Source organism: Leuresthes tenuis, unplaced genomic scaffold (assembly GCF_036924035.1).
Source record: "Leuresthes tenuis unplaced genomic scaffold, fLeuTen1.0.hap1 SCAF_16, whole genome shotgun sequence".
In the NCBI taxonomy this organism is placed as follows: domain Eukaryota; kingdom Metazoa; phylum Chordata; class Actinopteri; order Atheriniformes; family Atherinopsidae; genus Leuresthes; species Leuresthes tenuis.
This window is the reverse complement of record NW_027325370.1, coordinates 25,751,899-25,779,196: the sequence shown is the minus strand read 5'-3', so window position 1 is coordinate 25,779,196 and position 27,298 is coordinate 25,751,899. Positions and strand designations below refer to the sequence as shown.

General features: G+C 40.6%; 1 protein-coding gene across 1 annotated transcript in view; it reads right to left on the bottom strand.

Moving 5' to 3' along the window:
• Positions 1 to 26,221, bottom strand: part of acap3a (ArfGAP with coiled-coil, ankyrin repeat and PH domains 3a) — a 114,205-nt gene extending 87,984 nt beyond the window's left edge. The window contains exon 1 of the mRNA XM_072367257.1: positions 26,040 to 26,221. Coding sequence (XP_072223358.1) covers positions 26,040 to 26,086 — 47 coding nt within the window. The 5' untranslated portion in view covers positions 26,087 to 26,221. The remainder of the gene's footprint in view (positions 1 to 26,039) is intronic.
• Positions 26,222 to 27,298: the final 1,077 nt, after the last annotated feature.

Below are 27,298 nucleotides of genomic sequence, written 5' to 3'. Positions count from 1 at the left end.
GCTTTCCTCAGCAGGAGACAGGCAATGTCCGTCCATGGCAGACCAATTGTGTGGAGCAGCCTCTGGGTGGTTTGCAGTCTAAATGCTGCAACACAAGACATGATGTCCACAAGTCTTTGTCCCCCTTCCTGCACGGGAAGATATAGGACAGCAGCCCGGGTCCAGTGCCGCCCAGACAAGAAAAAGTCCACGATTTTTCTCTGAATGTCCTTGATCAGGCCTCTTGGTGGAGGCAGGACAGTCAGCTTGTGCCAAAGGGCCGAGGCGACCAAGTTATTAGCAATGAGAACCCAACCCCTGTAGGACAGCTGAAAGAGCAACCATTTCCATTTGGTTAGTCTGGCACACACCTTTTCCAGAACACCCTCCCTGGTAGTTTTGGCGTCTGTCTGTATGTCCAGTGTCCGATAAGTAAGCATAAGCATAAGCTGCATAAGCGTGTAGTCAAGTAATTTACATTACTTGACTACACGGTTTCTGAGAAGAATTCTACATATAGAAGGTGTCTGTCAGAGAATGCTGTAACCAGATTTTAAAGAGTTGATTTCATCATCCTTTTCTTCACTGCCATGTGCAGATATGACAGAGGACGGCTACCTAAATTTGACTCCAGTAGAACTTGACTCTCTTGTTGACAGCACTATAGCTTCAATGCGTACAACACTGGACAATGTTGCCCCTCTGAAAAGGAAGGTAATCAGTCAGAAGAGGTTGGCTCCTTGGTATAATTCACAGATGCGTACGTTAAAGCAGACTGCAAGAAAGCTGGAGAGACAGTGGCATTCCTCTAATTTAGAAAAGTCTCAATTAGTCTGGAAAGATAATTTAATAACATATAAGAAAGCACTTCGTAAAGCTAGAACTGCTTATTATTAATTATTGATAAAAGAGAATAAGAATAATCCCAGGTTTCTTTTCAGCACTGTTGCCAGGCTGACAAAGAGTCCGAGCTCTGTTGAGCCATGTATTCCTTTATCTCTCAGCAGTGATGATTTCATGAGATTCTTCATCAATACAATTGTTTCTATCAGAGAGAAGATTAATGGAATCCTTCCCACTATTATCACTTATGTATCATCAAGTAGAGCAGCTTTAGAAGCATCTTTAGAACCTGATTTGTATTTAGACAGCTTCTGCCCAGTTGATCTTTCTGAGCTAACAACGGCAACAGTCTCTTCTAAACCATCAACTTGTATGTTAGACCCAATCCCAACCAGACTGTTCAAGGAGGTTTTCCCCTTAATTGACACTTCCATATTGGATTTGATCAATCTGTCTTTGTTGACAGGATATGTAACTCAGACTTTTAAGGTTGCTGTAATTAAACCTTTACTTAAAAAACCTACTCTTGATTCAGAAGTGTTGGCTAATTATCAACCTATATCCAATCTCCCTTTTTTGTCTAAAGTTCTTGAAAAAATAGTTGCAGTTCAACTTTGTGATCATTTACATCACATACATAATCTGTTTGAAGAGTTTCAGTCAGGATTCAGAGTGCATCATAGCACAGAAACAGCACTGGTGAAAGTTACCAATGATCTCCTCTTAGCCTCTGATAACGGACTTGTTTCTGTGCTTGTCCTGTTGGATCTCAGTGCTGCATTTGATACGATCGATCACAGCATTCTGTTACAGAGACTTGAACATGTTATTGGGATTAAAGGAACTGCATTAGGCTGGTTTAAGTCATATTTATCTGATAGATTCCAGTTTGTTCTTGTAAATGAAGAATCTTCCTCACACGTTGGAGTAAGTCATGGAGTTCCTCAGGGTTCTGTGCTTGGACCGATTCTTTTTACTTTATACATGCTTCCATTAGGTAACATTATCAGACAGCATGGCATAAATTTCCATTGTTGTGCTGATGATACTCAGCTGTACTGAAACCAGATGAAACCTACAGGTTGGTCAGACTGCAAGCCTGTCTTAAAGACATAAACTGTCTGCTTTTAAATTCAGACAAAACTGAAGTTGTTCTCTTTGGACCTGAGCGCTTCAGGGAGAAATTGTCTAGTTATATAGTTACTCTAGATGGTATTTCCTTGGCTTCTAGTTCTACAGTGAGGAACCTTGGAGTTATTTTTGACCAGAATTTATCATTTGACGCACATATAAAACTGGTTTCTAGGACTGCCTTCTTTCACCTTCGTAATATTGCTAAAATCAGGAACGTCCTGTCTCAGGGTGATGCAGAGAAACTAGTTCATGCATTTGTTACTTCAAGATTGGACGACTGTAATTCCTTATTATTGGGCTATTATTGGGCTATTATTATTATTATTATTATATATTATTATATATAGAGTAGAGCTGTCCAGAGATAGGACAGCCCTGTCTAATCCCCCTCCTTACCTTTACTGGACAGCTCAGTCCTCCACCCACCTTCACCAAACAGCAAGCATCCGTGTACCCAGCAGTGACAAAAAAAAACAAACACCAAAACCAAAAGCCCTTAAAGTGCTAAAAAGAAAACCATGATCCACCCTGTCGAACACTTTTTCTTGGTCCAGTGAGAAAACCCCGATATCAAAACTATACAATTTACACATGTCAAACAAATCCCTCATTAAAAACAGCTTGTCCATGATGGATCTGTCTGGGACACAGTAGGATTGGTCCCTGTGGATGATCCCATCCAGCACTTTTTTGAGCCTGTTGGCAAACACCTTAGATAATAGTTTGTAGTCTGTGCACAATAGAGCTACAGGCCTCCAGTTTTTTTTTTAAGAGCGCCAGATCCCCTTTTTTTGGGATGAGGGAAAGAACAGCGCTCCTGCAGGAGGCCGGCAGTAAACCTGTCCCTGAACACTCTTGCAGCACATCCCACAGGTCAGCACCCAATACCTTACAAGTTAACAATAGATCTCAATTTGCAGAGTTAATATTACTTAACATTTCACAATTTTATCACTCCAAGCAAGCAACTTCGTAGCAAATCATTCTCAGGGTCTCCTGGGCGTAAAATTCATCCGAGAGCACATCGCCAAGTATAGAAATAAGAATAATTAATCATTTACGATAAGGGTGCAACGATTAGTCGACGTTGTCGACAAAAGTCAATAACATAATTAGTCGCAGACGTATTCAACTGTCAATAATTGTCGGTTACGTCATCACGTCTTTTTCACACTGTCAAGCTGAACATAATTTTTTGAGTGAGTCATCTCTCTTCCTACCAATCTCTGCTTAGAGATGAATGCGCGTTACAGTAAATGGTAGCGGGAGATAACCTGTATAAACATAGTGAAATAGCTGCAACTGAATTATCGTCCTCTCGTCCAAAAGCGTCAATGGTCTGGGAGCATTTCACTCTCAACACCCAGAAAAAAAAGATTACCTGCAAGTTTTGTAAAGCCAACCTCAAGTATCATGGGAGCACATCTGTCATGCATCAAAAGTTGAAGAGAAAGCACGTTGGAGCTCTGGGAGAAGCGGACTCAACATGGTAAGATATTTAGCTTGTTAGTGTAGCCTGCTACCTATAAATAAGTGGAGTTGTCTTGAATTTTAACAAAGTGCAATATTAAAATTGTATTATTCAACTTCACAGTCTAAAGTTTCAACCACGCTGTATTTTTTTTCACTTGTTCACTCTTTGATATTTATTTGGCTGTTGTGCATTACTGCCAACACTCTTCTTAGCATTTTAGGTTAATGTTAAAAGTCAAGATAAAATATGGCTTGAATGTATCCTTTTTCAGTTTTAGATTTTTCTAATTAGTAATTAGTCATTTCAATAATCGCTGATTAGTCAACTATCAAAATAGTCGTTAGTTGCAGCCCTAATTTACCATATAAAAATTTACAAAGGGAGAATCACTTGAAATAACAATATATATGTCTTGGATCTGAGTTTCAAAAATTAAATGCTAAACAAATACTTGGAGTCAGGTTCATCGAAAGTTTCAATACATTTTCATTTGAATTCTTTCTAGGAAAACGCAGAAACCAAGTGTTCCTGTTGAGCTTTGCAGCTTTTACTCGCGCTGAACTCGGAGAATAAGCCGACAGAGGCAAAGATATTATTTAGCTTCTTTTAGTATATCTATTTGACACTAGCACACACTAATTTCTTGAGTCATGGAGGAATGAACTTGCAACTCACACTGTACAGAAAACAAAAATAATATACAAAACGTGATGACACAGCATGAGCTTCTGAGCTTTACACTTAAGACCCCACTGCAGTGAAAACAAGATACCGCATCTACATAAACAGCAGTACAATAACGTCACAGATTAACACAGTCTTATGTTGTGTGTCTCATAACAATTCAGTACACTAAATAAAATAATGTTTCTTAACAGTTCCACAGCAGGTCCGTGGTTTTGGAATAATTCACATCATCAGATCAATTTTAATCAATGCCATGGAATCCTGTTTTGACATATTTCGTAGGTTATGCTGAAACAGAGAGACGCATCAATTACTGTTGCTTATCATTACTGTGGGCAACAGATTTTGGGTGTCTTGTTCAACCTGTTTTTTTTCTTATTTATTTATTTTTACTTAATACTTAAGTTTTGGAATAAAAAAAAAACTACTTTCCCCATAGCTTTTTAAACTCTTCTTCAAGGTGACCAAAAGGATGTTTGTTTCAGGAATGCTATAATCTATAGACCACATTTGTAACATCTAATGTTGTTTTAGTGCACTATTCACATTATTGATGTTACCTAAGAACATCAATAATGTGAATATGCACATCCTCAAGAGTTTTGTGGTTTGAGCTCCATTGGCTACTAATGGATCCCCTGTCTGTGCTGGACAGAGCAGCCACATTACTGGGGAATAGACAACAGCAACGGCACTCAGTCCAGTCAAAGCTCAATCTGCTGCATATGATGAGAAGACGGGCTCGGAAGGAATAGATGAGGCTGATGTATAAATACAAATAACAATTTTACCATCCACTGTTCAAAGTGAAATTGGGGGCAGGCATGCCTGAACTTCCTGCTGACACCTCTACTTTTGAAATAAGAAAAAAACGTTGTTGAAAACAAAAGCAATGAATGGGAATGTGGCCAGCAGGTCCAGAGGGACCTTGAGTTGTTGTGGGTCAGCAGGGAATTCGTTCAGGAGATCTCACAAACAATAAATTCCTGCTCTGACATGAACATAGGTCCAGCTTGCAAACCAGCACCACAGATCAATTAAAGCACGTGTCACAGCAGAATGTGTTCACAAAAGCCACAACAAAAACAATGCAGCAGTGAAAGCGAGCTTTATTGTGGCTGAAGAAATCACATGTGCTTCAAAGTCTTTTTCAGAGGGCTCGTTTTTTAAGCAGTGCATGCTGAACGTCAGTGTGTAACCCGACCAGATACACACTTTTAAAAATATCAGTTTATCAAGAAACACGTTCGCGGACTGAGTTAAGGAACTGGCAGGAGACCTGGCAACACAGCTGGCCGAAGAGCGCAGCTATCCATTTTTATAAGAGGCATGAAGTTGGACCTCACCGACATTTTTGATGCGATGGAGAAGTCTGTAAGTAAACATGTATTGCCCAGGGAAAGGTTGGTGGGATTAACATCAGACGTTGCACCAGCAATTTGTGGAGGAAAAGTGGGCTTGGTTGGACTAATGACAGAGAAAATACAAAAAAGTAACTGTCAAAATGTGCAGGGAGGTGCTGAGGATGGATGATATAGTGACCACGGTCAAGAAAACAGTGAATTTCATTCGGTCGCGTGGCCTCAATCACCGTCAGTTCCAGCTGTTCTTGCAGGACATGGGCTCGGAGCACGGTGACGGGCCGTACCATACAGAAGTAAGATGGCTTAGTCGAGCAAAGTCCTCAAAAGATTTTTTGAGCTTCGGGAAGACATTGCTCTTTTCAGGCAGCGTAAGTTTGGATATGAACTGTCAGATCCAAACTGGCTGTGTGACTTTGCTATGTTGTGTGACATTACTGAGCATCTCGCCCAACTGAATCAGAAGCTGCAGGGACGCAAACAAGTCATCACGCAGCTGTCCGATATGATCACCACTTTCCAGCGTAAACTTGACCTATGGATGTGTCCTGTGAAACAGGACAATCTTGTCCACTTTCCTGTTTGTCAGATTATCTCAGCCTCATTTCCTGGTACGTTTTCATGTGCTCAGTTCGATACCAAACTGAGCCAATGCACGAGTTCAATCAGCGCTTCTCTGACTTCAGAGCACAGCCATCTTTACCAATCCTTTCCCCGCCGATGTCTGCACTGCACCCCAACACCTTCAGATGGAGTTAATAGAACTTTAAAGCGATAGTGGCCCTTAGAGCAAAGTTCCAGGATGCTGCAATCCAGGACTTTTACCATCTACTGTCCCCTGGTTTGATCCCACAGCTTCAAATTCATGCTGCCCGTGTTCTGTCTATGTTTGGGAGCACCTACATGTGCTAACAGGTGTTTTCAATAATGAATCTAAACAAAAACAAGATGATCACTGAAGATAACCTCCATGCTGTTCTACGAATTGCCTCAGCGCAAGACCTAAAACCAAACATTGACAAACTGGTCACGGAAACACGGTGTCAAACATCTGGCCAGAAAACACATAGGTAAGCATTTTTAAAAACCTAATTAGAATATAATAAATTGTATTTCAACCAAGAAGAATGGTTGAAATGTGTGCAATTTAATGATTGTGCTTGCATTTTGGTTCGTATTTGTTAAAGTTGACCCCTATAGTTGTTAACTGAGACAACTTCTTCTTGTTGTTGAATTTATTACACATATACAACTTTATATGAGTAAGAATGTATTTAGTGTTTACAGGTTTATGTGTTTATGCAGACAAAAGTTTACTGCAATTAACCATCTCTCATTAGTTGGATGTATGCAAGGCTGTGTGCTTTGTTTTTGTAAAATGCTACATCTGTCACATGTTCTTAGCAGCTCACAATTGTTGGTTGTACTGTAATTCTGCCCCTCTCAACTGTGACAAATAAAGATTTGAACAAAGTTAATGTCATAACTTGTGTTTGATATTTTTCTGTTTTCAGTTGGATAGTTTGACCGTTGATTGACAGAAATCATTTTAATTTATCAGGTTAAGAAACCCACATTACTCCGTCAAAATAACAGGGCAACAAGCAAAAATCCTTTTTTTTTTTTTACATCTATGCAAATATATGTAATATTTAAAACTTGAATAAGCAATTCAGAGTTATTCAACATTAATGAGTCGTTACATTTTTACATAACATTTGGTTACATTTAGTTACATTTATAATGTCTCATAGTTATAACTAGCCCTTTGAGGGCAACCATTATACTGATACGGCCCTCGGTGAAAATGAGTTTGACACCCCTGAATTGAAGGTAAGAGCAGAGCTGGTGATGCAAGAGTCTGTAACTGTACTTGGCTAAATTTTCTGCTGTCTTTAACTCACTACAGTGTCTTCCTGTTGAGCAGCAGCTGGGCGATACCAGATGTAATTAAAAAAAAATCTAAAGCTGCAACTGAATTTATGTAATTCACAGAGCAGAAAGACAAAGGGTGTTCAATTCATCCCAATAGAAACATTCAACGCTAATTTGTAGGAATATCGATATAAAATTTCACAGCATGTTAATATGAGTCGGTTTTTTTCCGGTAACTTGCATATTTTGCATCGAGTAGTTGGACCCACTTTATTCAGCTGAAAGTTAAGCTAATGAAAAGAATGCGGAAAAGCATGATACAAACGTAACCCCAGTGCAGATCTTTCAAAAGTTGTTTGGATGGAATCTTGTCTTGTCTTTGGCTTAGTCTGGGCTGCACAGGTGTGGTGGTTAGCACCGTTGCCTCACAGTGAGAGGTTCAACTCCCGGCTGGGGCCTTTCTGTGTGGAGTTTGCATGTTCTCCCCGTGTATGCGTGGGTTCTCTCTGAGTACTCCGGCTTCCTCCCACTGTCCAAAAACATGCATGTTAGGTTAGTTGGTGTCTCTAAAGTTCTCCTTAGGAGTGACTCAGTGGGGTTACATGAGTCCCATCGGATCAGATTAATGGCTAAATTACAATAAAATGTAGTTATTCAGTTCATGTAGACACCTTAATCTGATAAAAATGGATCAGATCGGGTTACTCGCGATCGAATTAAGACACTGAGATAACTCGATCCAAATGTACACTGAACATGCATGTAGACAGTAGTGGATTGGATTGAGCGTTCTGCACATGCTCAAGATTTTTTCCCGAGACCGTCACCCAGAAGTCGAAGGAGACGATAATACTGTTGTTGTCACCGCTGTCGGAAAGACATAAACAACACGATGGAGAATGCACCATTATGCCTCGCGTTTGTGCCATAACCATGCTCATCATAAACGAAATGTAGTGGGACGTAGTTTCATCTTACTCTTTGTTCGCCATCTTTCTCGAATGCCTTAGTATTGTTGTTGTTGGTGGTGGTGGTGAAGACGTCAACCGGAAGTGGGTCTATTAGCGATAGTTAAGATGGGTACAGCGCCATCTATCGTACTGGGGTAAGACATGCTTTGTGCCAGTGATTCGATTCATTCACCGCCATATATCCAAGGATAATTACTGCCCCCGCACCTTTCAAATCGTTTGTTTGGCAGCATTTGGGGTACCCAGCGGAAATTATAAATGGCAGTAGAGTGACTGATAAGGCATGGCTGTGTAGTTGCAGCAAGTGGTCAGTGACATACTTGGTCAGGCTCTGTTTTCACTATTTGCACTCTGTATTGACAGAGTAGAACTTTGATTTGGTTTTGCACATAATATTGTTTGCACTTGAAAAAAAAGATAAATATTTTATTTTAACTTTTATAAATTTTAGTTTTAGTTCAATTTGTGGAAGAAGAAGTTTATTTAAAGCTCATGCTTACATCATGCATGTAAAGAGTTATAACAAAACAAATGCATGTGCAACTTGGTTAAATAAAAGTCTGTTGGTCCAGTCATATATTTTGTCATTGTAGTTTTCAACCCCTTAACAGGCGGGGAATTTTTGCCTGCAACTCCTAAAAAATGCATACCCAAAGTAAATTGAAAGCTGTTCTTGAACGCCTTGGAGTAGAGGCCTAGTTGAGGTCTCTTTTGAAAGAGAACACTCTGCATTTTCACCCACAACAGTCAGAATCTCGGTAAGTGCTACTGTCACAGAGTAATATGAGCTTGAATACAGTGAAAGAGATGGAATTTTATGACTGCCAAATTTTTATTTCCAAATATGTGTCTTAAAAGTGACTTTAGAATAGGGCTGCGGACTGAAAAACACAATGGAACTACAGCCCGAAGGCTTACCTAGTCCCACTTCAAATTTGACTGCAATACAACAAAAAAAATTTATTTTGTACAGGTTTTTATAAGGAAAGGACCAGGTGTGCCAAAACTGTGCTGTTTGAAGAGCCTTGGAAAAAAAGGCTGCCATTCTTGAAGGCTTCAACATACAGTCATGATCTTGGGCTCTAATGAAAGGTTACACTTGAGACCGTCTTATCTCACATCTAGATCCTCTGTCAGTATTACTAACAAAGAGTAACAGAAGCACAAACACATTTTGTCTATAACCAGAGCTTTGTGCATACAATAAAAGTTCAAACAAATAGTATGGTCTTAATGCAATTAGTTTATATACATAAATAATAACATAGCAAACAACACTGAACACTGTTCACAATTTGTATTGACATTATTTGCTGTTAGCAGCATAGGGGCACATCACAGGAGTCTTGGTCTGGCAGTGTCTACACCTCAAGCATCCAGCTTTGCTGTGTCCTGATATGTGCACAGGTTTGTGATGACTGCTAAGGAATGGCCCAGGTTCAACTGAGGTGGTAGACCCCGTCTCTGCCAACTCCAAGGCTAAGGTCTCCCTGAATGTCTTCCGGTGCAAAGGAACCTCACCTCTGTTTCTGCCATGTTGTTTGTGCAAGATACAGTCACAAAAGCAATGTCCACAAGAAAGTCTACTTTTGTGTTTTGTGCAAGACCTTGTCTTATCTTATAAGGTCATGTGACCCCCCCCCCCCCCCAGTACCTAAAAGGACAGTTGGAAAAACAAACAGTTTCAAAACATGTCCATCACACAAATTATTACATTCCAAAAGGCAAGAATGCACGATGATGTGCAATTTGCAACTCAAGAAGCTAGACTATTTCACTGTGACGCTTTTTACGCGTTACATTTGCCATATATGGAAGAAGAGAAAACCCCACAACCTGCATACCATTGTTTTGAGAATTTCATTAGCTATTCAATGCGCCATTCCAAAGTAAAATCCGCCGCAACTGGTTCGAGTCTCACACATAAGAATAGGTGCAGATACTTTTGATGCATCAGTGAGTAACTGACTATTGTGCCCCAGCAGACAGGGTAAACAGTCATCTATTGGAACAAGCAACATGTCATTCAAAAGGTAAAAGACCAGGGCTGTGTCGGTATCACGGTGTGCCTAATACATGCATGCTAACTGAAGTTATGATCAAGAATATGCGGAAAAATAAGCATCTGACCGAAATTTTGAAAGTTTGCTGCTTGTTGTAGACTAACTATTTTACTGGAGTACCGTATTTTGCGCATTATAAGGCTCACCTGATTATAAAGCGCACCCTCAATTATGGGGTCCATTTCTGTACTTAACCCATACATAAGGCGCACCTGATTATAAGGCGTATGTATTCCCTAATGTTCTCTGATTGGTTTATCGCTGCCAGCACACGTAGTGTGTCAGCAGGAAATGGTCCGACGGTCAAAGACAACATCGTCGGTCGATTTTACACTTAGAAACTGCACATCTGTCTGCATCACCCATCTCAGACTGAAGAACGGGCACTCACTGGGACATGGGCAAAAGCATTAATGATGAGCTAAGTACAAGCTTGATACAATCTTCGCCCCATTCAGAGTGAATGGCTGGGATCCGCCTAACCATGGATTCACACCGAATGCAAAGCGAGCGACGGAAGTGGCCAGTTGGCCGAGAGCGAAGAGGCGCGGCAAAAGTGAACGTGGTGGTGAGCGGCGCGAAGGGAGAGCGGTGAGTGATGTGGAGGGGGATTAATGCCCTGATGAATGCTCGGTGCTCCCCGCGGTAAATTCAAAATGACGGTATCTGTGACAGATTTTGGAATCCGGTGCACACATAAAGTGCACTGGATTATATGGCGCACGGCCGTTTTTTGTGAAAATGTAAGGCTTTTAGGTGCGCCGTATGGTGTGGAAAATATGGTACATTAACTGGATCCTTGCCAACGTAACAGGACCATTTTTGTTGAAGTTTTATCTTTTCTTAGAATACTATGAAGCTTTATAAGTGACTGACATTTTTTTGTGTTTGCGACTGGTTTTACATAAGTGTTTACTGTGTCCACAGATCTAATTGCATCCTGGATTGGTATACATAATTGGAATTGCAAGACCCTTAGCTTTCCAACGGTATATAACATATGTAGGTACATATAAAGGGGGGCTGACGAAAACCCCAGATTTGCACTGAAGTATGCAACGTCCCCACGGTGGGACATAAAAACGTTAAGGGGTTAAAATCTTGTCTCGTTTCATTCTCGTGAACCCAATATCGTGTCTCGTCTCGTGAGCTGAGTGTATCGTCACACCCCTAGTGACCACCTACAACCATTCCTACATTTGGGTGGGGAGGTGGGGACAATGTTATGCAATTAGGCCACCAGAGCCGATGCATAAAGGTTTAACAAAAAGGGTCGCATAGAGGAAATGTGACAGATTAACCCCTTCAGTACAATCATGATCTATAGTATTTACACCAACAGTAAGTCAACAGTTCCCTCCCTGTCTGAGTTAGGGCAGCAAGCTCTTCCTGTGCACCATCACAAGGGAAACAGTCTTGAATGGACAGTCTCAGATTGTGTATTTATCATTTAATAGGATGTGTGCAATGTCACAAAAGCATTGTAAGAGTGGGTGGGCGGGGGTGCACGCTGTTGATCAGCAGGCTGACAGGCAGCCGAGAGGTCAGGGTATGAGAGGTCTCTGCTGGTGGTGCAGGTTTATAATAACTCAGGGTGGTCCGAGATGACTGCAATGCACAAAAATGTCAATGTAAGGACAAGGGAGAGGAAAGAAGGAACACACACGCAGAGGATCCAGAAGAGGCCTGGACTGTGAGAACCAGCCTGCACAATGTTCCATTGAAGAGAGGAAGACAATAAAGCCCACAGACATGGTGCTTCTTGCAGGCTTTTTCTGGGCAGAACACCAGACTGCCTGTGACATAAACGGTGCAAAACAGCTCAAGTAAGCCAATCCTACAGTGTAACACTGACATTTTGGTGAAATAGCTGAATTCCCCCCAGTGAAAATCCTTACACATGCGTGATGTGTCCAGCAGCAGCAGGACTAAGCTGGGAGACTTCCCAGCATTTTTGTGGGTCAAACACGCAGCTTGGCTTGCACTAGAAAGACATACCAGACGTGTGAAGCATTCAGCTCCTTCCTGTCTGGAAGCTTGAGAAGATGCTCGCAGAAACAACAGCTTAAACGACAAGTAGCTTCTAAATGAAATATGTTAATGTGCTTTTCTTTCAAAACAAACTTGAACTAAACAGTCATACCTTGCAACTCATCCTTAATTGTGAAAGACACAAAACATTTCACCTTAGACAAGAGATTCAGTTGGTGTGTGGAGCTGAGGTGAACACTGACCCATCATGTGAATGTCACGGTGTCAGTTCAACTCACTTACAGACAACAGGAGAGGTGTCACTTCCTCCCAGGTGTTTCCTCTGGTCTGAAGTCAGCAGTGGGTCCCTGACGTCACTTTTAGACTTGCTCCCATGACCCTTAACCCCTTTACAATCAGTTCATGAACCTGAATGTTGACAGGACTCCTGTGTCGACCAGCTGAGACATTAACATACACTTACATTGGTATCTTTAAATATAGATAAAGAAAGATAGAAAGACAATGACGAAGTATGCTGAAGTGCAGCATGTGGTAACTGCCTGATGTCAGTACCAATGCTAATATGTGGCTCTGAAACAACCCTCAAGAAGAAGAATCAAAGAGACACAGATTACACAGTGAGACAACAATAAGTGAGAAGACAACAATAAGTGAGAAGACAACCCCCCCTCCCAAAAAAAACAAGTTAAGTGGAATGCAAAATACAGACTGAGCTGTCTATTCAGCTAATGAAAACGAGAGCAGTGAAAAAAATCTGAAGCAATTTGTTGTGTCGTGGAAAATTAGGTGAGGAATACAAAAAAAACTCATCAACAAACTAAGGGTTAGCATACAATTTATGTCCAACTTAATTCATCTGATTTTATTCATAGACAGTATTAGGAAAACACCACTTCAGAGCTTGTTCCATAGTCATGTGTATCATCGTGACAATCAGGATATTTTGTCAGGATAACAGGTAATGTACTGCCAGCTGTCACATTCATGAAGGTAGTGCACAATTAAACTGCAAACAGCTCGTCCTATTTATTGTGTGGATTTACAGTCATGTAAAAGAGGTAGAAAATTGACCTCACAGTCCTGATTCATTATAAATCAAACAGTGCCATATTTTGGTACTTAACTTTGCGCTGCAATTAGTCAACAGCCTGCATGTCATTATTTTTCTAATGTTCAACTTGCTACCATCGCTGCCGCCAGTGATCCTTCCATCCATCTTCCATACCTACTTCATCCTACTCAAGATGAAGCCTATTCCAACTGCCACTGGACACGAGGCAAGTTATATTCTGGACTGGTTGCAAAACATTTCTTAAAGCTAATTGATGCCTTCACCCAGAACTGAAGATTCTAAACCCTCCTTGAATGACATGGATATCAACATCATAAATACCTGAATATGGTGTTATTGAAGATAACCGTTGCTTCTTCACCAAGACCTTCCCCAACATATTCAGACTTTGGTTACATGTCCAGCATCCGATTCTGCAATACCAGCATGCCATTTTAAAGCACACACTGGTATGGAATCACACCAACTCTGATTGGTTCAGGAATAACAAGTGAGGTGAACAACCTTCCTTTATCAACTGAAAAAAAATATATCCATTTGGATAACAGATTAACTGTTTGAGTCAGGCTTAGATATTGATTTAGTGTTTTTGTTATATGCAACTTTAGAGAGTTTATTGGACAGAATAAGCTCATTTAAGATTTGGTTTGAACAATTCCAACCCTTGTGGATTCCAAAAAAATTGTTTTCTTCCAATCAGCCAAATAAAGAACTGCTTATTAATTGCAGCTCTACACAACACCATCCAATTTACAATCATATAAAAGCTGAGAGAAGATTACACACTTTTCTTTGGAGGTTGGAACCAGAAAACCAGATTGTACAAATACTAATGTATTGCTTTATACAAAAAACACTACATCTTTTTTGAAAACCCATCAATTGACAGGACTTTTGTAAAATAGGTGAAATCATGAAAGCAAACTTTATTAACACTGGAAGATGTTTAATGGTGTTTAAAAGGGTTTATGTTGTGACTTAGGGCTGGGTGTCATAACAGGGGAGTCAGCAACTTCCTCACACACATCATCTCCCAGGGGTTCTGCCCTTTAGTCTAAACCTCCATCCATCTATTTTCTATACCCGCTTAATCCGTCGGTTGGAAGGTCATCTCCAAGTGGTCATCGGGCAAGAGGCGGGGTACACCCTGGATAGGTCGCCAGTCCATCACAGGGCCACAGAGACAAACAACCACACATGCTCACACTCACTCCTAAGGACAATTTAGAGTCACCAATAAACCTAACATGCATGTTTTTGGATGGTGGGAGGAAGCCGGAGTAATCGGAGAGAACCCACGTATACATGGGGAGAACATGCAAAGGCGACGGTGCTAACCACCACACCACCATGCAGCCCTAGTCTAAACCTGGTTTCAATATTTGATCAAAATGACACACTTCCTGACACATCCCTAGACCAAGTTCGGGCCCAGCCGCGACCAGAAGTCTGCCCCCGCACACAGAGGAAGGCAGGGAGGATGGAAAAGGGGAAGAGAAGGAGAGTGTGTGAGGCAGGGAGTGAGAGGAATGGAACTAATGAAAAACAGATGCTTGTACACGTGTGATTCAACATTTCAAATTTGAGCGGAAACGTAGCTGAGAGCCCGGATCAACAGTCATTCCTTATTCCCCAGGTGGTAACAAAGAACCACAGCTGTGCAAATGAAATCTCCACTCCTATCAATAACTTTATCCCATTTCCTGACCCACAGGGTGATAACTGTTGACTACACAGCCATCTTCCTCCTGAGAGCGAGGCTTTCTAAGCAGCCTTGTCATCAAGGGAGAAGTTTCACAGACATGACATTAAACAGAGAAATCTGTTAGTCATAACTTTCTATTTGCCCTGTCAAAGCCAGATTCTTCTCTGTGTGAAGCTTTTTCTAGGCGTGCTGGTCAAATTGGGCCAAAAACAAGTAATCGTGTCTGCTTTCTGGGAGTCTGCTGACAAATGACGCACAGCCATGAGTAAAGAGCCAAAACAGCTTAGAGGACAGCTCCTCACATGCTGCCTCGAAAAAACAGCTCTTCTCCTACAGTGCAGTCTAAAAACTCGCTGAAATATGGACCACGAGTTCAGAGCGATGCAACCAATATGTGAGGAAACTGGGCGTTTTCCTTTTAGAGACTCATTTTGAATGCAAAACATGTAAGCCTGTAGCTTTAATGAGAAAAAAATTCAAAGTTTTATACAAGTAAATGAAGCATGTTAAACAGTGTAGTGGTAAGATTGCCACCTTTCATGTGGGTGACCTGGGTTCAAATCCCCTGCATGACATAAACATAAACAATCTGACCAAAGCAAATGATGCAGATAACGATGCAAGAAGACAGACCACTTTCAGATTCTATAAATTGTGAAAAGACTGACCTTGTCAGTTGTGGATTTTCTTCGAATAATCATCAAGAATGAAAGTTTGTTTCTGGATTTTGTGAATCCATACCGAACAATAAGACAACTAGCTTCTCAGTAGAACCTAGTAAAAAAAAATAAATAAATAAATAAAAGTGATATACATAACCAATTTCAGCCAACGCTAGTTGATCATTTGTACTGCGTTGATCATTTGCGGCTATTCACGATATCAACTCAACCCAACACTAGCAATGTCTCCTTCGGCATGTTTTTAAACAACCATGAGAACGTTTTACTCTTGAGGTTTCTGGATATTACACATGACAAGATGCCATAAAATGCATGCACATGCATACTCTTGGTAATTACTTTAGTCATTATTTATGTGATTTAGGAACTCAGGTGAATTCAAAACCAGTAAAGTTCTAAATAGGCTATTGCTCGCATAAAAGATTTGCCAACGAGCAAGCTAAGCTATTGTTGGTTTGGCTTGCTTAGATGTGGAAGAATATGTTAACGTTAGCATCCAGTGCTAAAGTTACTCAAACACCAGTAAGGTATCGTACTGGTGAGATTGCAGGGTGTTTTAAATCGTGAAATTTTATTTTGAGATGTTTAATCTGCAGGCTTGTTGTTGCGCCCCATCTGACAATTTTTTAGCTCTGTATTCCAGTTTGTTCATGAACAGCGTCTTTGCTCTGCATGATGTTTGATTCAGAGTCCTGAACGTCCTTGTTCGTCTGACTGTTGAGAACGAATGCATTATAGATTGCGCTACTTCAAGAATTCTTGTTTTCACACAAACGTGTGTAGTAACCAGTTCAAAGAATTATTTAAGCTTCAAACCCAAAATACAAACAAAATAGCACATCACTCGGCATGCCCAAACAAATTGACAGTTGATTTGACTTGATGACGTAAAGCGAATAATTTTACATACTTTTAAAACAGACAAGATATAATAGCTGGTTAGTTGGTAAACTTTCTGGTACAAGTAAATTTGTGAAGTTTCTATTTCTTCAGAAACAGGCAGCCGTTTATCCTTGTTTTCAGCCTAACAGGCTGCCTTCTGCAGTTTGAGTTTAAACAGAAAAATTGAAAAGTTGCAAATCTTAAAAAGGGACAGATCATAGCAGAGAGGTGAAAAATAGTTCCACTACTGTTCTGCTAGATAACAATGAATTGTGTTACAGTGCATCTGACAGCTCTACTTTGTAGCTCAGTTCTAACATGCCCATTTGTCTGTTTATGTTAACTCAGAATTATAGTCCAGTTCAAGATCTACCCTGCATGGAGTCTCACTGCAGCCGACACTCTCTTAGCAGAGTTGAAGGTGAGCAGATAAAACTACAAAAAAAACTACAAAAAAAAAAACAAAAAAAAACAAAAGGAGATTCCAAACAACTTGTTGTTAGCTACAGTCAAGTACACTAGTTCTCAGTGTTTCTCTCATGAATCTAGACGTTTCTTTCTTTGCAGTCCTGTGCCACAACACATGACCTGACCTGTCTCATGGCAAATTGGAGCTCTTCTCCTACATATCAAAGAAAAGAAAGTAGATTTTCTGCTACAAAACAGTACAAGAGATCCGATATCTACAGCCTTAAAAATTGAGATCAGATGTTCAGCTTGCATTACTATAATCCATTCTGCAAAGAAAAACAAATACCAAATTTTGTTCAGACGCACTCTTAAGTGAAAGCAAAGACTGGAATTGTCAGCGTTAAAAATCTGTGTGAGAGACTGCGTTCACTGGCCCAACTCTTGTTTTCCAACTGAATACTAATACCAATCTACAAGAGTTCGTCCATCATTTAGAGTTCAAGATGTTGCCATTGAGCTGATGTATCACATCACATCGTGCTCAGTCTTTGGCAACCCCCGAATGGCTGATCTGAACAAGAGCAGAGCTGCAGCTGTGATGTTTGACTTTGAGTTTTCAGAGAACTTAAGAAACCGTTCATTTGGTTGTGCAAGCAGGTCCAGGTCTTTGCCACTTTTCAGGATGTCGGACAGAAGCAGATTAGCGCAGTGTACGGTATGCAGCACCCTGCTTTTTCATGGCTCTTTGTATGTGCAGTATGTGAAACGTCTTGCTATTCATTAGAGTGAAATGAGGGGGACAGCCAAGGCTCCAGCAGCAAAGACCCTTCTTCCATACAAAAGGCACAATAGGGTGACATAATCTCTGTATCCCATAGCATTCCAACAGGGATTAATTTCAATTTACATAAATCATCAAATAACTTCAGAGCTCCAGAATGTATGAATACACACATCTTTATGCAACACCGTGTAAAAAAGTTAAAATGTGACCCTTTGCTGATGTGTGATCCTTTGTGCAGGACTCACACATCAGCAAATCAAGGAAGGTGTTCTATAATTTGATCAATACTCAAATATGTAGTTACATGATCTTTGTTACAGTTAGAACCCTATTTTTTCCCCCGACATATTCCACTAACTGGAAAACCTGGAGAACTATATCTGGAATTTTGTGTCTGGTCAACTGAAAGGAGTGGCTGAAATGGTATATGTGAAGCTCCCAAGGGTGATGCATGAAATATGATTATTTTTTCTGACTTTTAAACAGATGGTTTCAACTAGGGGCGCAATGGTAATCGTCTGTTATTCCGTCATGGTATTAATGTTGTGGTTCTGAAACAGGTGGGTAACATGACAGAAGTGAATCAAATAGATCTCAGTCCTTCTCTGGAAGAAGTACAAGTTAAAAGCTACACCATGAAAGCTAAAAGTTTTTGCTTATCTTTAATCATTGCACAACATAAAGATGAGGTATGTTGTTAAGACTGACAGCAGCTCCAATAACAGTGGCTATTCGTACACCTGTTTGGAAATTACACACCTATTTTAACTGCCCACTTTATATATCCACCACCATTTTATGTCTGAATTCTGAGACCAACCTTTTAAGTTGCTCAACTGCTATAAGAACTACAAAAGTAGAACAAACCGAATTAGAGCCCCGACCGATATGAGATTTTTAAGGCCGATACCAATACAAATATTTGGCGATTTAAAAATCCGATATTCCCATATATATATATATATATATATATATATATATACATACACTTTAAAAACAAAATTCCAGAAACGCATAACAAAACATGAACAGATTTCCCTAACATTAGTTATATGTAGCTTTTTATGAGTCCTCGCTAAAATAATAGGATAATGCAGTTTAAAAATAAACTATTGTCACAACAGAAGAACATCAAAATATATTAGATCTCTGGGTCCCCCCAGAAGAGTTAGAGGAAGTGGCCGGGGACAGGGATGTCTGGGTTTCTCTATTAAAGCTCCTGCCCCCGCCACACGACCTCCGGATAAGCGGTAGATGATGGATGGATGGATGCTGCCTGCTCTCAGTGTTGTTCCACAGCAAACACAAACACAAGAGTTTGCGCAGCAGAGTAATCACTGCACACAAACACAGAAGTACAGAGCATCACTAGCTGCAGTGACACATCAATGTAAACAAAGTTTGGTCAAGAAGTCATTGAGCCATGAAATCAACATACTGCTACGAGGCAGTCATACCGGCTTCAGACAACTCCAAATACGCTGCTCAGATGTGTTGAGTCAGACAAAGATCAGGTGCTAGGTACTGGCTAGATGGACACAAGAGTGCAAACACCATCTGAAGCAATACGTATGATAATCTGCAGTCGCGGGGCTTTCAAACAGCAGGCATATATAATAATCCATCTATACATGGGTTCACCATGGATCGCTCTCTGGGCAGCCTTCTTTGTGTTGCATCTGCATATTTGCAATGGAAACGCAGGCCCCATTGCCGTCAGTCCATCTGGGTCCATGAAGTCCTAAGAAACAGCCCTCTCCACGGAGAATATCACCAGCTGATTCAGGAGCTCGGCTTCGATGATGTTTTGTTCCAGGCTATTTCTGACTGGATAAAAGTCAGTTTGATGACCTCCTGACCAAGGTTGGTCCACGGTTCAACAGGATGGATAACAACTATCGCCGAGCTATTGGTCCCGATGAAAGCCTGGCTATTCGTCTGCGGTGAGAATGAAACCTCGCGCAAGCACGCACACAAACACACATAGGGTGGCCAGATGTCCCGCTTTTATTTATTTTATTTCCCTAAACTTGTCTGAACATCATAGCATCATAGCATTTTCCGCCTTCAGAATCCAGATTGGTCCATGATTGGCTGTCGGCGCTTATTAATTATGCTCATTTGCATGAAGTTGAGCCTCTCTCAACTTTTCAAAGCTCACGACGCTCAAGAAGCTCACAACACGCCGCTCACAATGCCGGCTGCTCATCAACTCCAGCCTACATTGAAAATGAATGGCCGCTCAAGACACTTTTGGTGTGAGTGCCCAGTTATAGCTCATCTTATCAGTTGAGACCTGAAACCAGTAAACATCAGCTAAAAATGAACCCTTGCTTTTAAAAATGGGTCCATTTAAATAATTTTAAAACTTTAATTATGTGACCGTCATGCCCAAGAGTCATCCTGATGTCAACCTGTGACATCTAATCTGAGGACAGCAGCTTAAAAGGCGGTAATAAGAACCAAACTGTCGGAATCCATACTGTCGGCAAGCAGTCTGAGCTCTCGCTGACAAACCGAAAAGCCACATGTCAGAGACAGTGGTACAGACCTGATTTCCTACATGATTTGACATGCATGGGAAACTGTGGTGCGTCATGCCAATCCAAATGGCGAAAAAGACCTGATTTTCCTGCTTCCTTGCTGTCATCCACCTCTGGGGTTGTTACATAACGCGACAGCACTGCTCTCAGCTTCAGAAAGAAGCCATATGAATGCTCTCTGAAAACATCGTCACAGGCTTGAGTGGCTGCTGCAAGAAGCAGTTACTTTGCCTCGATCAGCATCTCTCCTAGTCATCCAAACATTCTGGGCAGCAAAGAAAAGGCCCCTACTTACTGTAAGTTGGACGAATGCTCACTTTCTGAGAACATATTTCTCTGGCAAGAAGCAAAATCTGCTCAACACATAAGTAGGACGAGGCCCAGGCCTATTTTTCATTCCACAGTTGCAGATAGGAGATGACTCCATTCTAGAGCACAACCGATTTATTGGCAGGCCGATATTTTCGACCGATATTATACTATAAGCATTTATAATGGCCGATAAATTAATATTTTTAAAAAATGGACGAAACACCCTTCAACCATGTTATGAGTGTAGCCGTTGCATAGTTTGTCCACCAGAGGGCACAAGGTCCCTGTTGGCAAGGAAGCCACAAACCCTACAAACAGCTGATCCAGACAGGGCAGCAAACAAGTTATCATCAGTGAAGTGTGTTCATGGTAAGTTGGCAACTGTCACGAGAGATACATTGCTTGCATAGCAATTAAAAGAACATCCCCATCAGTTCTCTTAACTTAAATAAGCATGATAGAATTCATGACTACCATATCCAGTTTTGCTGCTGTTACGTGTAAGCCGAAAGTGAAACTAATTTAGCTTGTGTTGCTGTTAGTTGACTGACTGTCCGTTTAACTCTTGACAATGTGACTGAAGATGTATTTCTTTACAGGGGAACGCCGGTATTTTATACCTAAATCTTATTTCTGGCATGAAATACGTTTATCTACTCACCGAGAACAGTTTGGCGAAAGTCAGCGTCCATCAGAAGCTATTTAGATAACTTGTGATCGGCGTGTATCCATATAACGGAGTGAACAGGGCAGGGTCGATGCAGCCTCTAAATAAGGCATTATCTGTCTTCATTTCACCAGTAGTTTAAGAAGAATGAATGAATGAACATGTACTATAGCTCTGGTAGCTCATAGGTGCTGTTATGCATTTGCCCAGTTCCAATTTGAAAGTAACTTAATTTCTTCTTCTTCTTCTTTCGGCCTCTCCCTTTATCAGGGGTCGCCATAGCAACTCGATCTCACATCATCGATTTGGCACGTTTTACACCGGATGCCCTTTCTGACGGAACTCTCACCATTTATCAACATTTGAGACTAGAAATACACTGGCTCGTTCTCCCCAGTGGCTGGGCGGTCACACCTAGGGACAATTTAGCATCACCAATTAACCTAACATGCATGCTTTTGGACGGTGGGAGGACACACGGGGAAAACATGCAAACTCCACACAGAAAGGGTAGGGAATTGAACCTGGAACCCTTTAGCTGTGAGGCAACGATGCTAACCACCACACCACCGTGCACCACTACAAGACACCATTACACTCCCCTAAATGCTCTCAGGATAACATTTTACACTACCAAAAAGCCTGTCAAGCTTTGAAAAAAATCCAACATTTCACGAAAAAATAAATAAAAGGTGCCAGCGATTAATACATGTTTGTGTTTGCAGTTCCATGCAAAAGTTTTCATACATTGTTTGGAGAACTGTAAATTAGGGCTGCCACAAACGATTATTTTAATAGTCGACTAATCACCGATTATTTTTTTCGATTAGTTGACTAATCGGATCATACGTAAATTGAATGTAAAACATACAGCTTATCGCACCAGGATGCAGCTGCTCTTATATAACCATCATCATCTTTCAGCTTGGAGTGTTTAAGGTATATGCCAACAACAAAAAAAGGCAATTAATATCATAGTTCATTAACCCTTTCATGAAATATGCAGCTTGTTGCAACAAACAATTATTTAACTGTGTAACAAACACACAAAAATAAATGCTTAAGGTTTTTTTTGGTTTTTCTTTCCTTCAGTTGTCTCTGGCATCAAACATAGTTGCACTTAAATCAAATGATGTAGGCAAGGCACCTGAAACTAAGGAATTATTCACAAAAATTTTTGGTCTCACTGACTCAAATATAACACCAACATGTTCAGTATGGACTCAGTCAGGACATTTGCTTGCTGAGGTGCGCGTGTAGCTAGTTTTGTAACAAAGCCGTCCATTGACGATGAAAGTACTTTTTCAGCCACAACAACATGCTTCCTTTTCAGGTGCTCATGCATCGTCGTTGTGCTGTAGTGGAAGGCAAGTTCTGCCTTGCAGTAGGGGTGGGCGATATGATGATATTAAATCGTGAACCATTGCAACGTGAAGACGATCCGTAACGATCTGTCAAACTGCAGAGATCATGGGATCGTCTAGGGCACATTCTATAAATTGCAGTTCTATGCTGATGCACCGACGCACCAGACGTATTACGTCTTCAACCTGACCGACCAATCACAGCAAATTACGGGCAGTGACGCACTTTCTTACCCGCCTCCTTGTTTGTGTGTGTAGCAGTAGCCGCATGGAGAGCCATGGCTGAAAGCCAAACGGAGGAGTTGGTCACTAAAAAAAATTCCACCTCTATTATATGGAATTGGTTTGGATTTTCTGCAACTGATCAAGCGTAAGCAAATGTAATTTTCAAAGTTTGCACAGAAACAGTTTGCACGTCGGGTGGCAACACGACGAACCTGTTCAATCACTTGAAGCGAAAGCATCCCAAACAGTATGCTGTGAGCCAAACAGCAAGGGGCACTGGCACAGCAGGCGGAGGCAGCAGCTAGCGTAAGACCAAAACAGACAACATTAACACAGGCATTTGACAAAGGCACTCCGTATGACAAGTCAAGCAAGTGATAGAAAGAGGTAACAGAAGCAGTTACCTTTTATCTTGCAAAATATATGGTACTGTTCAAGACTGTAGAAAAGGAGGGGTTCGAACGTCTGCTTCAAGTAGTTGACCCACGGTACAAGCTGCCCAGATGAAAATATTTCTGCAACACTGTCTGTTTCTCATTTTTCAATTTAAGATTGTGATCAAATCGAAATCATGATTTTTTAAAAATCGTGACATGATATTTTTGCTATATCGCCCACCCCTACCTTGCAGATATTGCTTTTATCTTTAGTTTTCTTAAAATGCTCCCACACTTTTGAGCTCCCTTGCCAGGTAGTCATGATACCAGAGCCCGTCTGGTTTAACTTCCTGTGACATCACGACTGACCCCGGTTATCACTACTGCATATGTGTGTCAAGGACTGAAAGCCAGACGCAGCAGTGGAAGGTGCTGCAGCAGTTTTGAGAGAAAAGGAAAGTTTGAAGGAAAAAAAAAAGACGCATCGACTATTAAATTAGTCGTCGACAATTTTAATAGTCGACTAATCGTGGCACCCCTACTGTAAATAGGTTTGTCTAATCATGCAAACATAAATGGAAAATACAGAATATAATGTTCTTATAAGAGTTCTTACAAAGTCAATATTTGTTCAGATCACCTTTATTCCTCAACACAGCCTGAACCCTCTTGGACAAGCTTTCTGTCATTTCTTTAAGCAGTCTTCAGGAATAGTCCAGGCTTCTTGAAGGACATTCCAAAGTTCTTCTTTAAAGGTTTTATTCCGTTCTCTGTCACGATGATCCCAAACTGCTTCAGTAATGTTGAGGTCTGGGCTCTGGGGATAATTCATCTCTCCATAAGATCTGTTGCCACTGATTTTCAGTCTGCTTCTTGTCCCATTTGGCATACCTCAGCCTTTTTTTCCCCCCATTTCTCTTGCTTCAGAATGGCTTCTTGACAGCCACCCTTCTATGGAGACCATTTCTGATGAGGGCTTTGGCCGACAGTAGATGGATCAACTGAAGGTCTAGCAGCTTATCTCAAGTCAGATATGTCAGGTCTGCTGGATTCATTCTACTGTTTCAAGGATATCACTTTCACCACTGACAATCTAGTGTAGATAACGTTCATTTATTTATTTATTTTTTTTAGGACTGAGACCTCTTTTGTTTTCCACTTGTTTGATTTTCACAACATATTTAAGGACACACTGCACACACATGCAGATTTGCATAAGTTGTCAGCCAAACTGTGATGTCGGACAGAGAGGCTGCTTGTGACAAAGTGCCTAAAGACACTATCTAAGACTGATTGACTAACTAAAACCTAGTTGTTCGTTAAGCAAACCCTTTGTATCACTTCAGTTACTGTAGGTGGCCGTTTTTATGCTTGCAGGGTTCATAGGTCAGTCTTAAGAGGCACAATAAACAAAAAAACAAACAAATGAGTAATCACACGCACATATCTCTCTGAAAATGGTCAGGTGAAAGGACTGGAGTGAAAAGGAGTGAAACAGCAGCCAATGTCAAAAAAGACCTTCAGAAAGCCTGAACAGTTCCTCAAGACAGGGTTACAATAATCATGTCTGTCTCCTTTTAAGCAAAATATAAAGAGAGGATGAGAGTCTCCAGATGTTTGCACTGTATTCCATAAAAGTGATAAAAGATCAGCAAAGATTAGAGAAAAGTCTAAAAGTAAGTACAGATGGATCCATGTAGCCATATTCAACAATCTATGCATTTGCTTTACTCTATCAGGCAGCTTTTAAACTTCTGGTTTCTTTTCCCTTTTTTCTCCCATAAGCCACACTTATGTTTTGGTGCTTTTCCTTTAAGTACAAGATCTGAGTGCACTCCCACAGCTGCATCAGAGTGAAAGCACCCCAGACAAGCGGGTTTCTCTCTGAGCGGTCACAAAACCAGGTTTAGATGTGGCTGGAGAAAAATTCCTGCCTTATTCATGTAACTTTCTGGTGAGCCGCAGTCAGAGGCTTCGGAGCAGTCGGTGTGGAAATCTCCAGTTCCCCCCTTAGTCGCTGATTGAGCCCAGTGTTTGGGACAGAGCCAAAACCATCAAAAATCATCAGAAAGTGGACTGAACTGACCAGTAGCCATGTCTTTTCTATTTCTTAATTTGATTTCAGTTTTTTTTTTTTTTTTGTTAGAGCTTTTTCTTAGGAACTAGCTGATGAGGATAATAGACTTAGGAGGAATTCCTGCTGTAAAGCATTGTTGTAAATCCACCAATCACCTCCTCCAGAGTAGGACAAATGTGTCCTGCCTTGGTAGCAACAGTTGGTGATAAATCTTTAAAAACTCAGACCATGGCGTTGGGAGAAAAATAAATAAATAAATCAGCTCCCACTAAGTCCATGTGACCGCTCATGTGGCTGCATTGCTCATCAATATCATCTTCCTTTCTACAAGGCGAGAGGCTGCCAAAATACGAACATATATGGCGGATGGCTCGAACTATGATGAGCTATCATTCATCGCATCAAAGTGTGAACCCTTCAACGCGCCAGAAGACACACGTAAAGGTCTGAGGCAATTTGCGAGATTTATCTCCTGAATAAATGAGCGCGTGGAGAGGGACCGAGAACGTTCAAACACTCCAGCGAGACAACAAGGCTCGTGAGTTTCTTACTTACCTAAAGCGGGGTGAATCTTTAATACAGTCTTCAAAATCCACCGTCATCTTGGACTGGAAAGAAGTTTCCACGAGTTTAAAACACGGATTTCATCTCCTAGGTGGTTAAAAGAACAGATGGACGTATCCAACACAGAGAGCCTCCCTCCTTCTCCTGCCCCTCCTGCAGCGGTTTACTCACTCTCTGAGTCCCGCTCTGACTAGCCCGCGCCGATACAGTCTGTTCAAGAACCTGTGATGCCTTCAGGTGCACGAGTTGAAGTCGAATTTTTAAATCATTACGTGAATCAGAATTTACCAGATTAACTTAACCTTTTAGCATCAACATCAAAAGATACTTTCTATGTAAATTAATTAAAAATAATGACAAAGAGTATGATATTATAACCGTGACAAAAACTGCTTTTTCCACACAGTGAGCACTTTAATCTTTCATCAAAGAACATTGTGTTAACAGTGGTCTTCTGATTGCATTTTTTTTCTTATGTAGCATTTTGGCTGTAGTGGTTTTTTTTTCTGAACTTTGTGATATTTTAATGCGCAGCATTTCATCTGAAAGAATACGTGAATGCAACTCAGTTTCATGCATATCATTAAGGGTAGCTCAATGAACAGTGAATTCAGTACAAGTAGGCTACCGAAAGAAAAATTAACCTCAAACAAGAAAGTAGGCCCAGAATATGTTTAATCAACTGAACTGCTTTGAGGGCTGTTTTTAAATCAATACATTCATAATACTTTCAGGCGATTAATCCTTTCTTAAAATGTGGAACCCAAGAAGTCACATTTCTGCAATGTAATATAAGGTACAATATTTCTTAAGGAATTGTAGTGATTAGTAAAGAGGATCTGGAAGACAATGTTTTGGCAATATACATATGAAGAGTAATCTAATCTAATCAAATCAAATGGCTTTATTGGCATGACATACATTGTACATATTGCCAAAGCAAGCGTTTTGAATTAAAAATCAAAAAAATAATAATCAAAACAATTAAGGAAAACAACATCTACAGTACAGTGTTGTTCTTACTGTGGAAATAAATGTATAAATACTGTAAATACAAAGAACAAAACAACAAATGTGTGTGTCAGCTGACAAGTGTCATTCCCTGTCCCTCAGTCCATGGTAGGCAAAAACATAGACTGCTGCTAATTTATTAGTCTTTGATTCTTCCCCTAGCAGGATGGGCAGTTTTTTCTTATCTGATCATTTAAAAAAAAACTTTTATTATTGATTCAAATTTTGAGAAATATGTT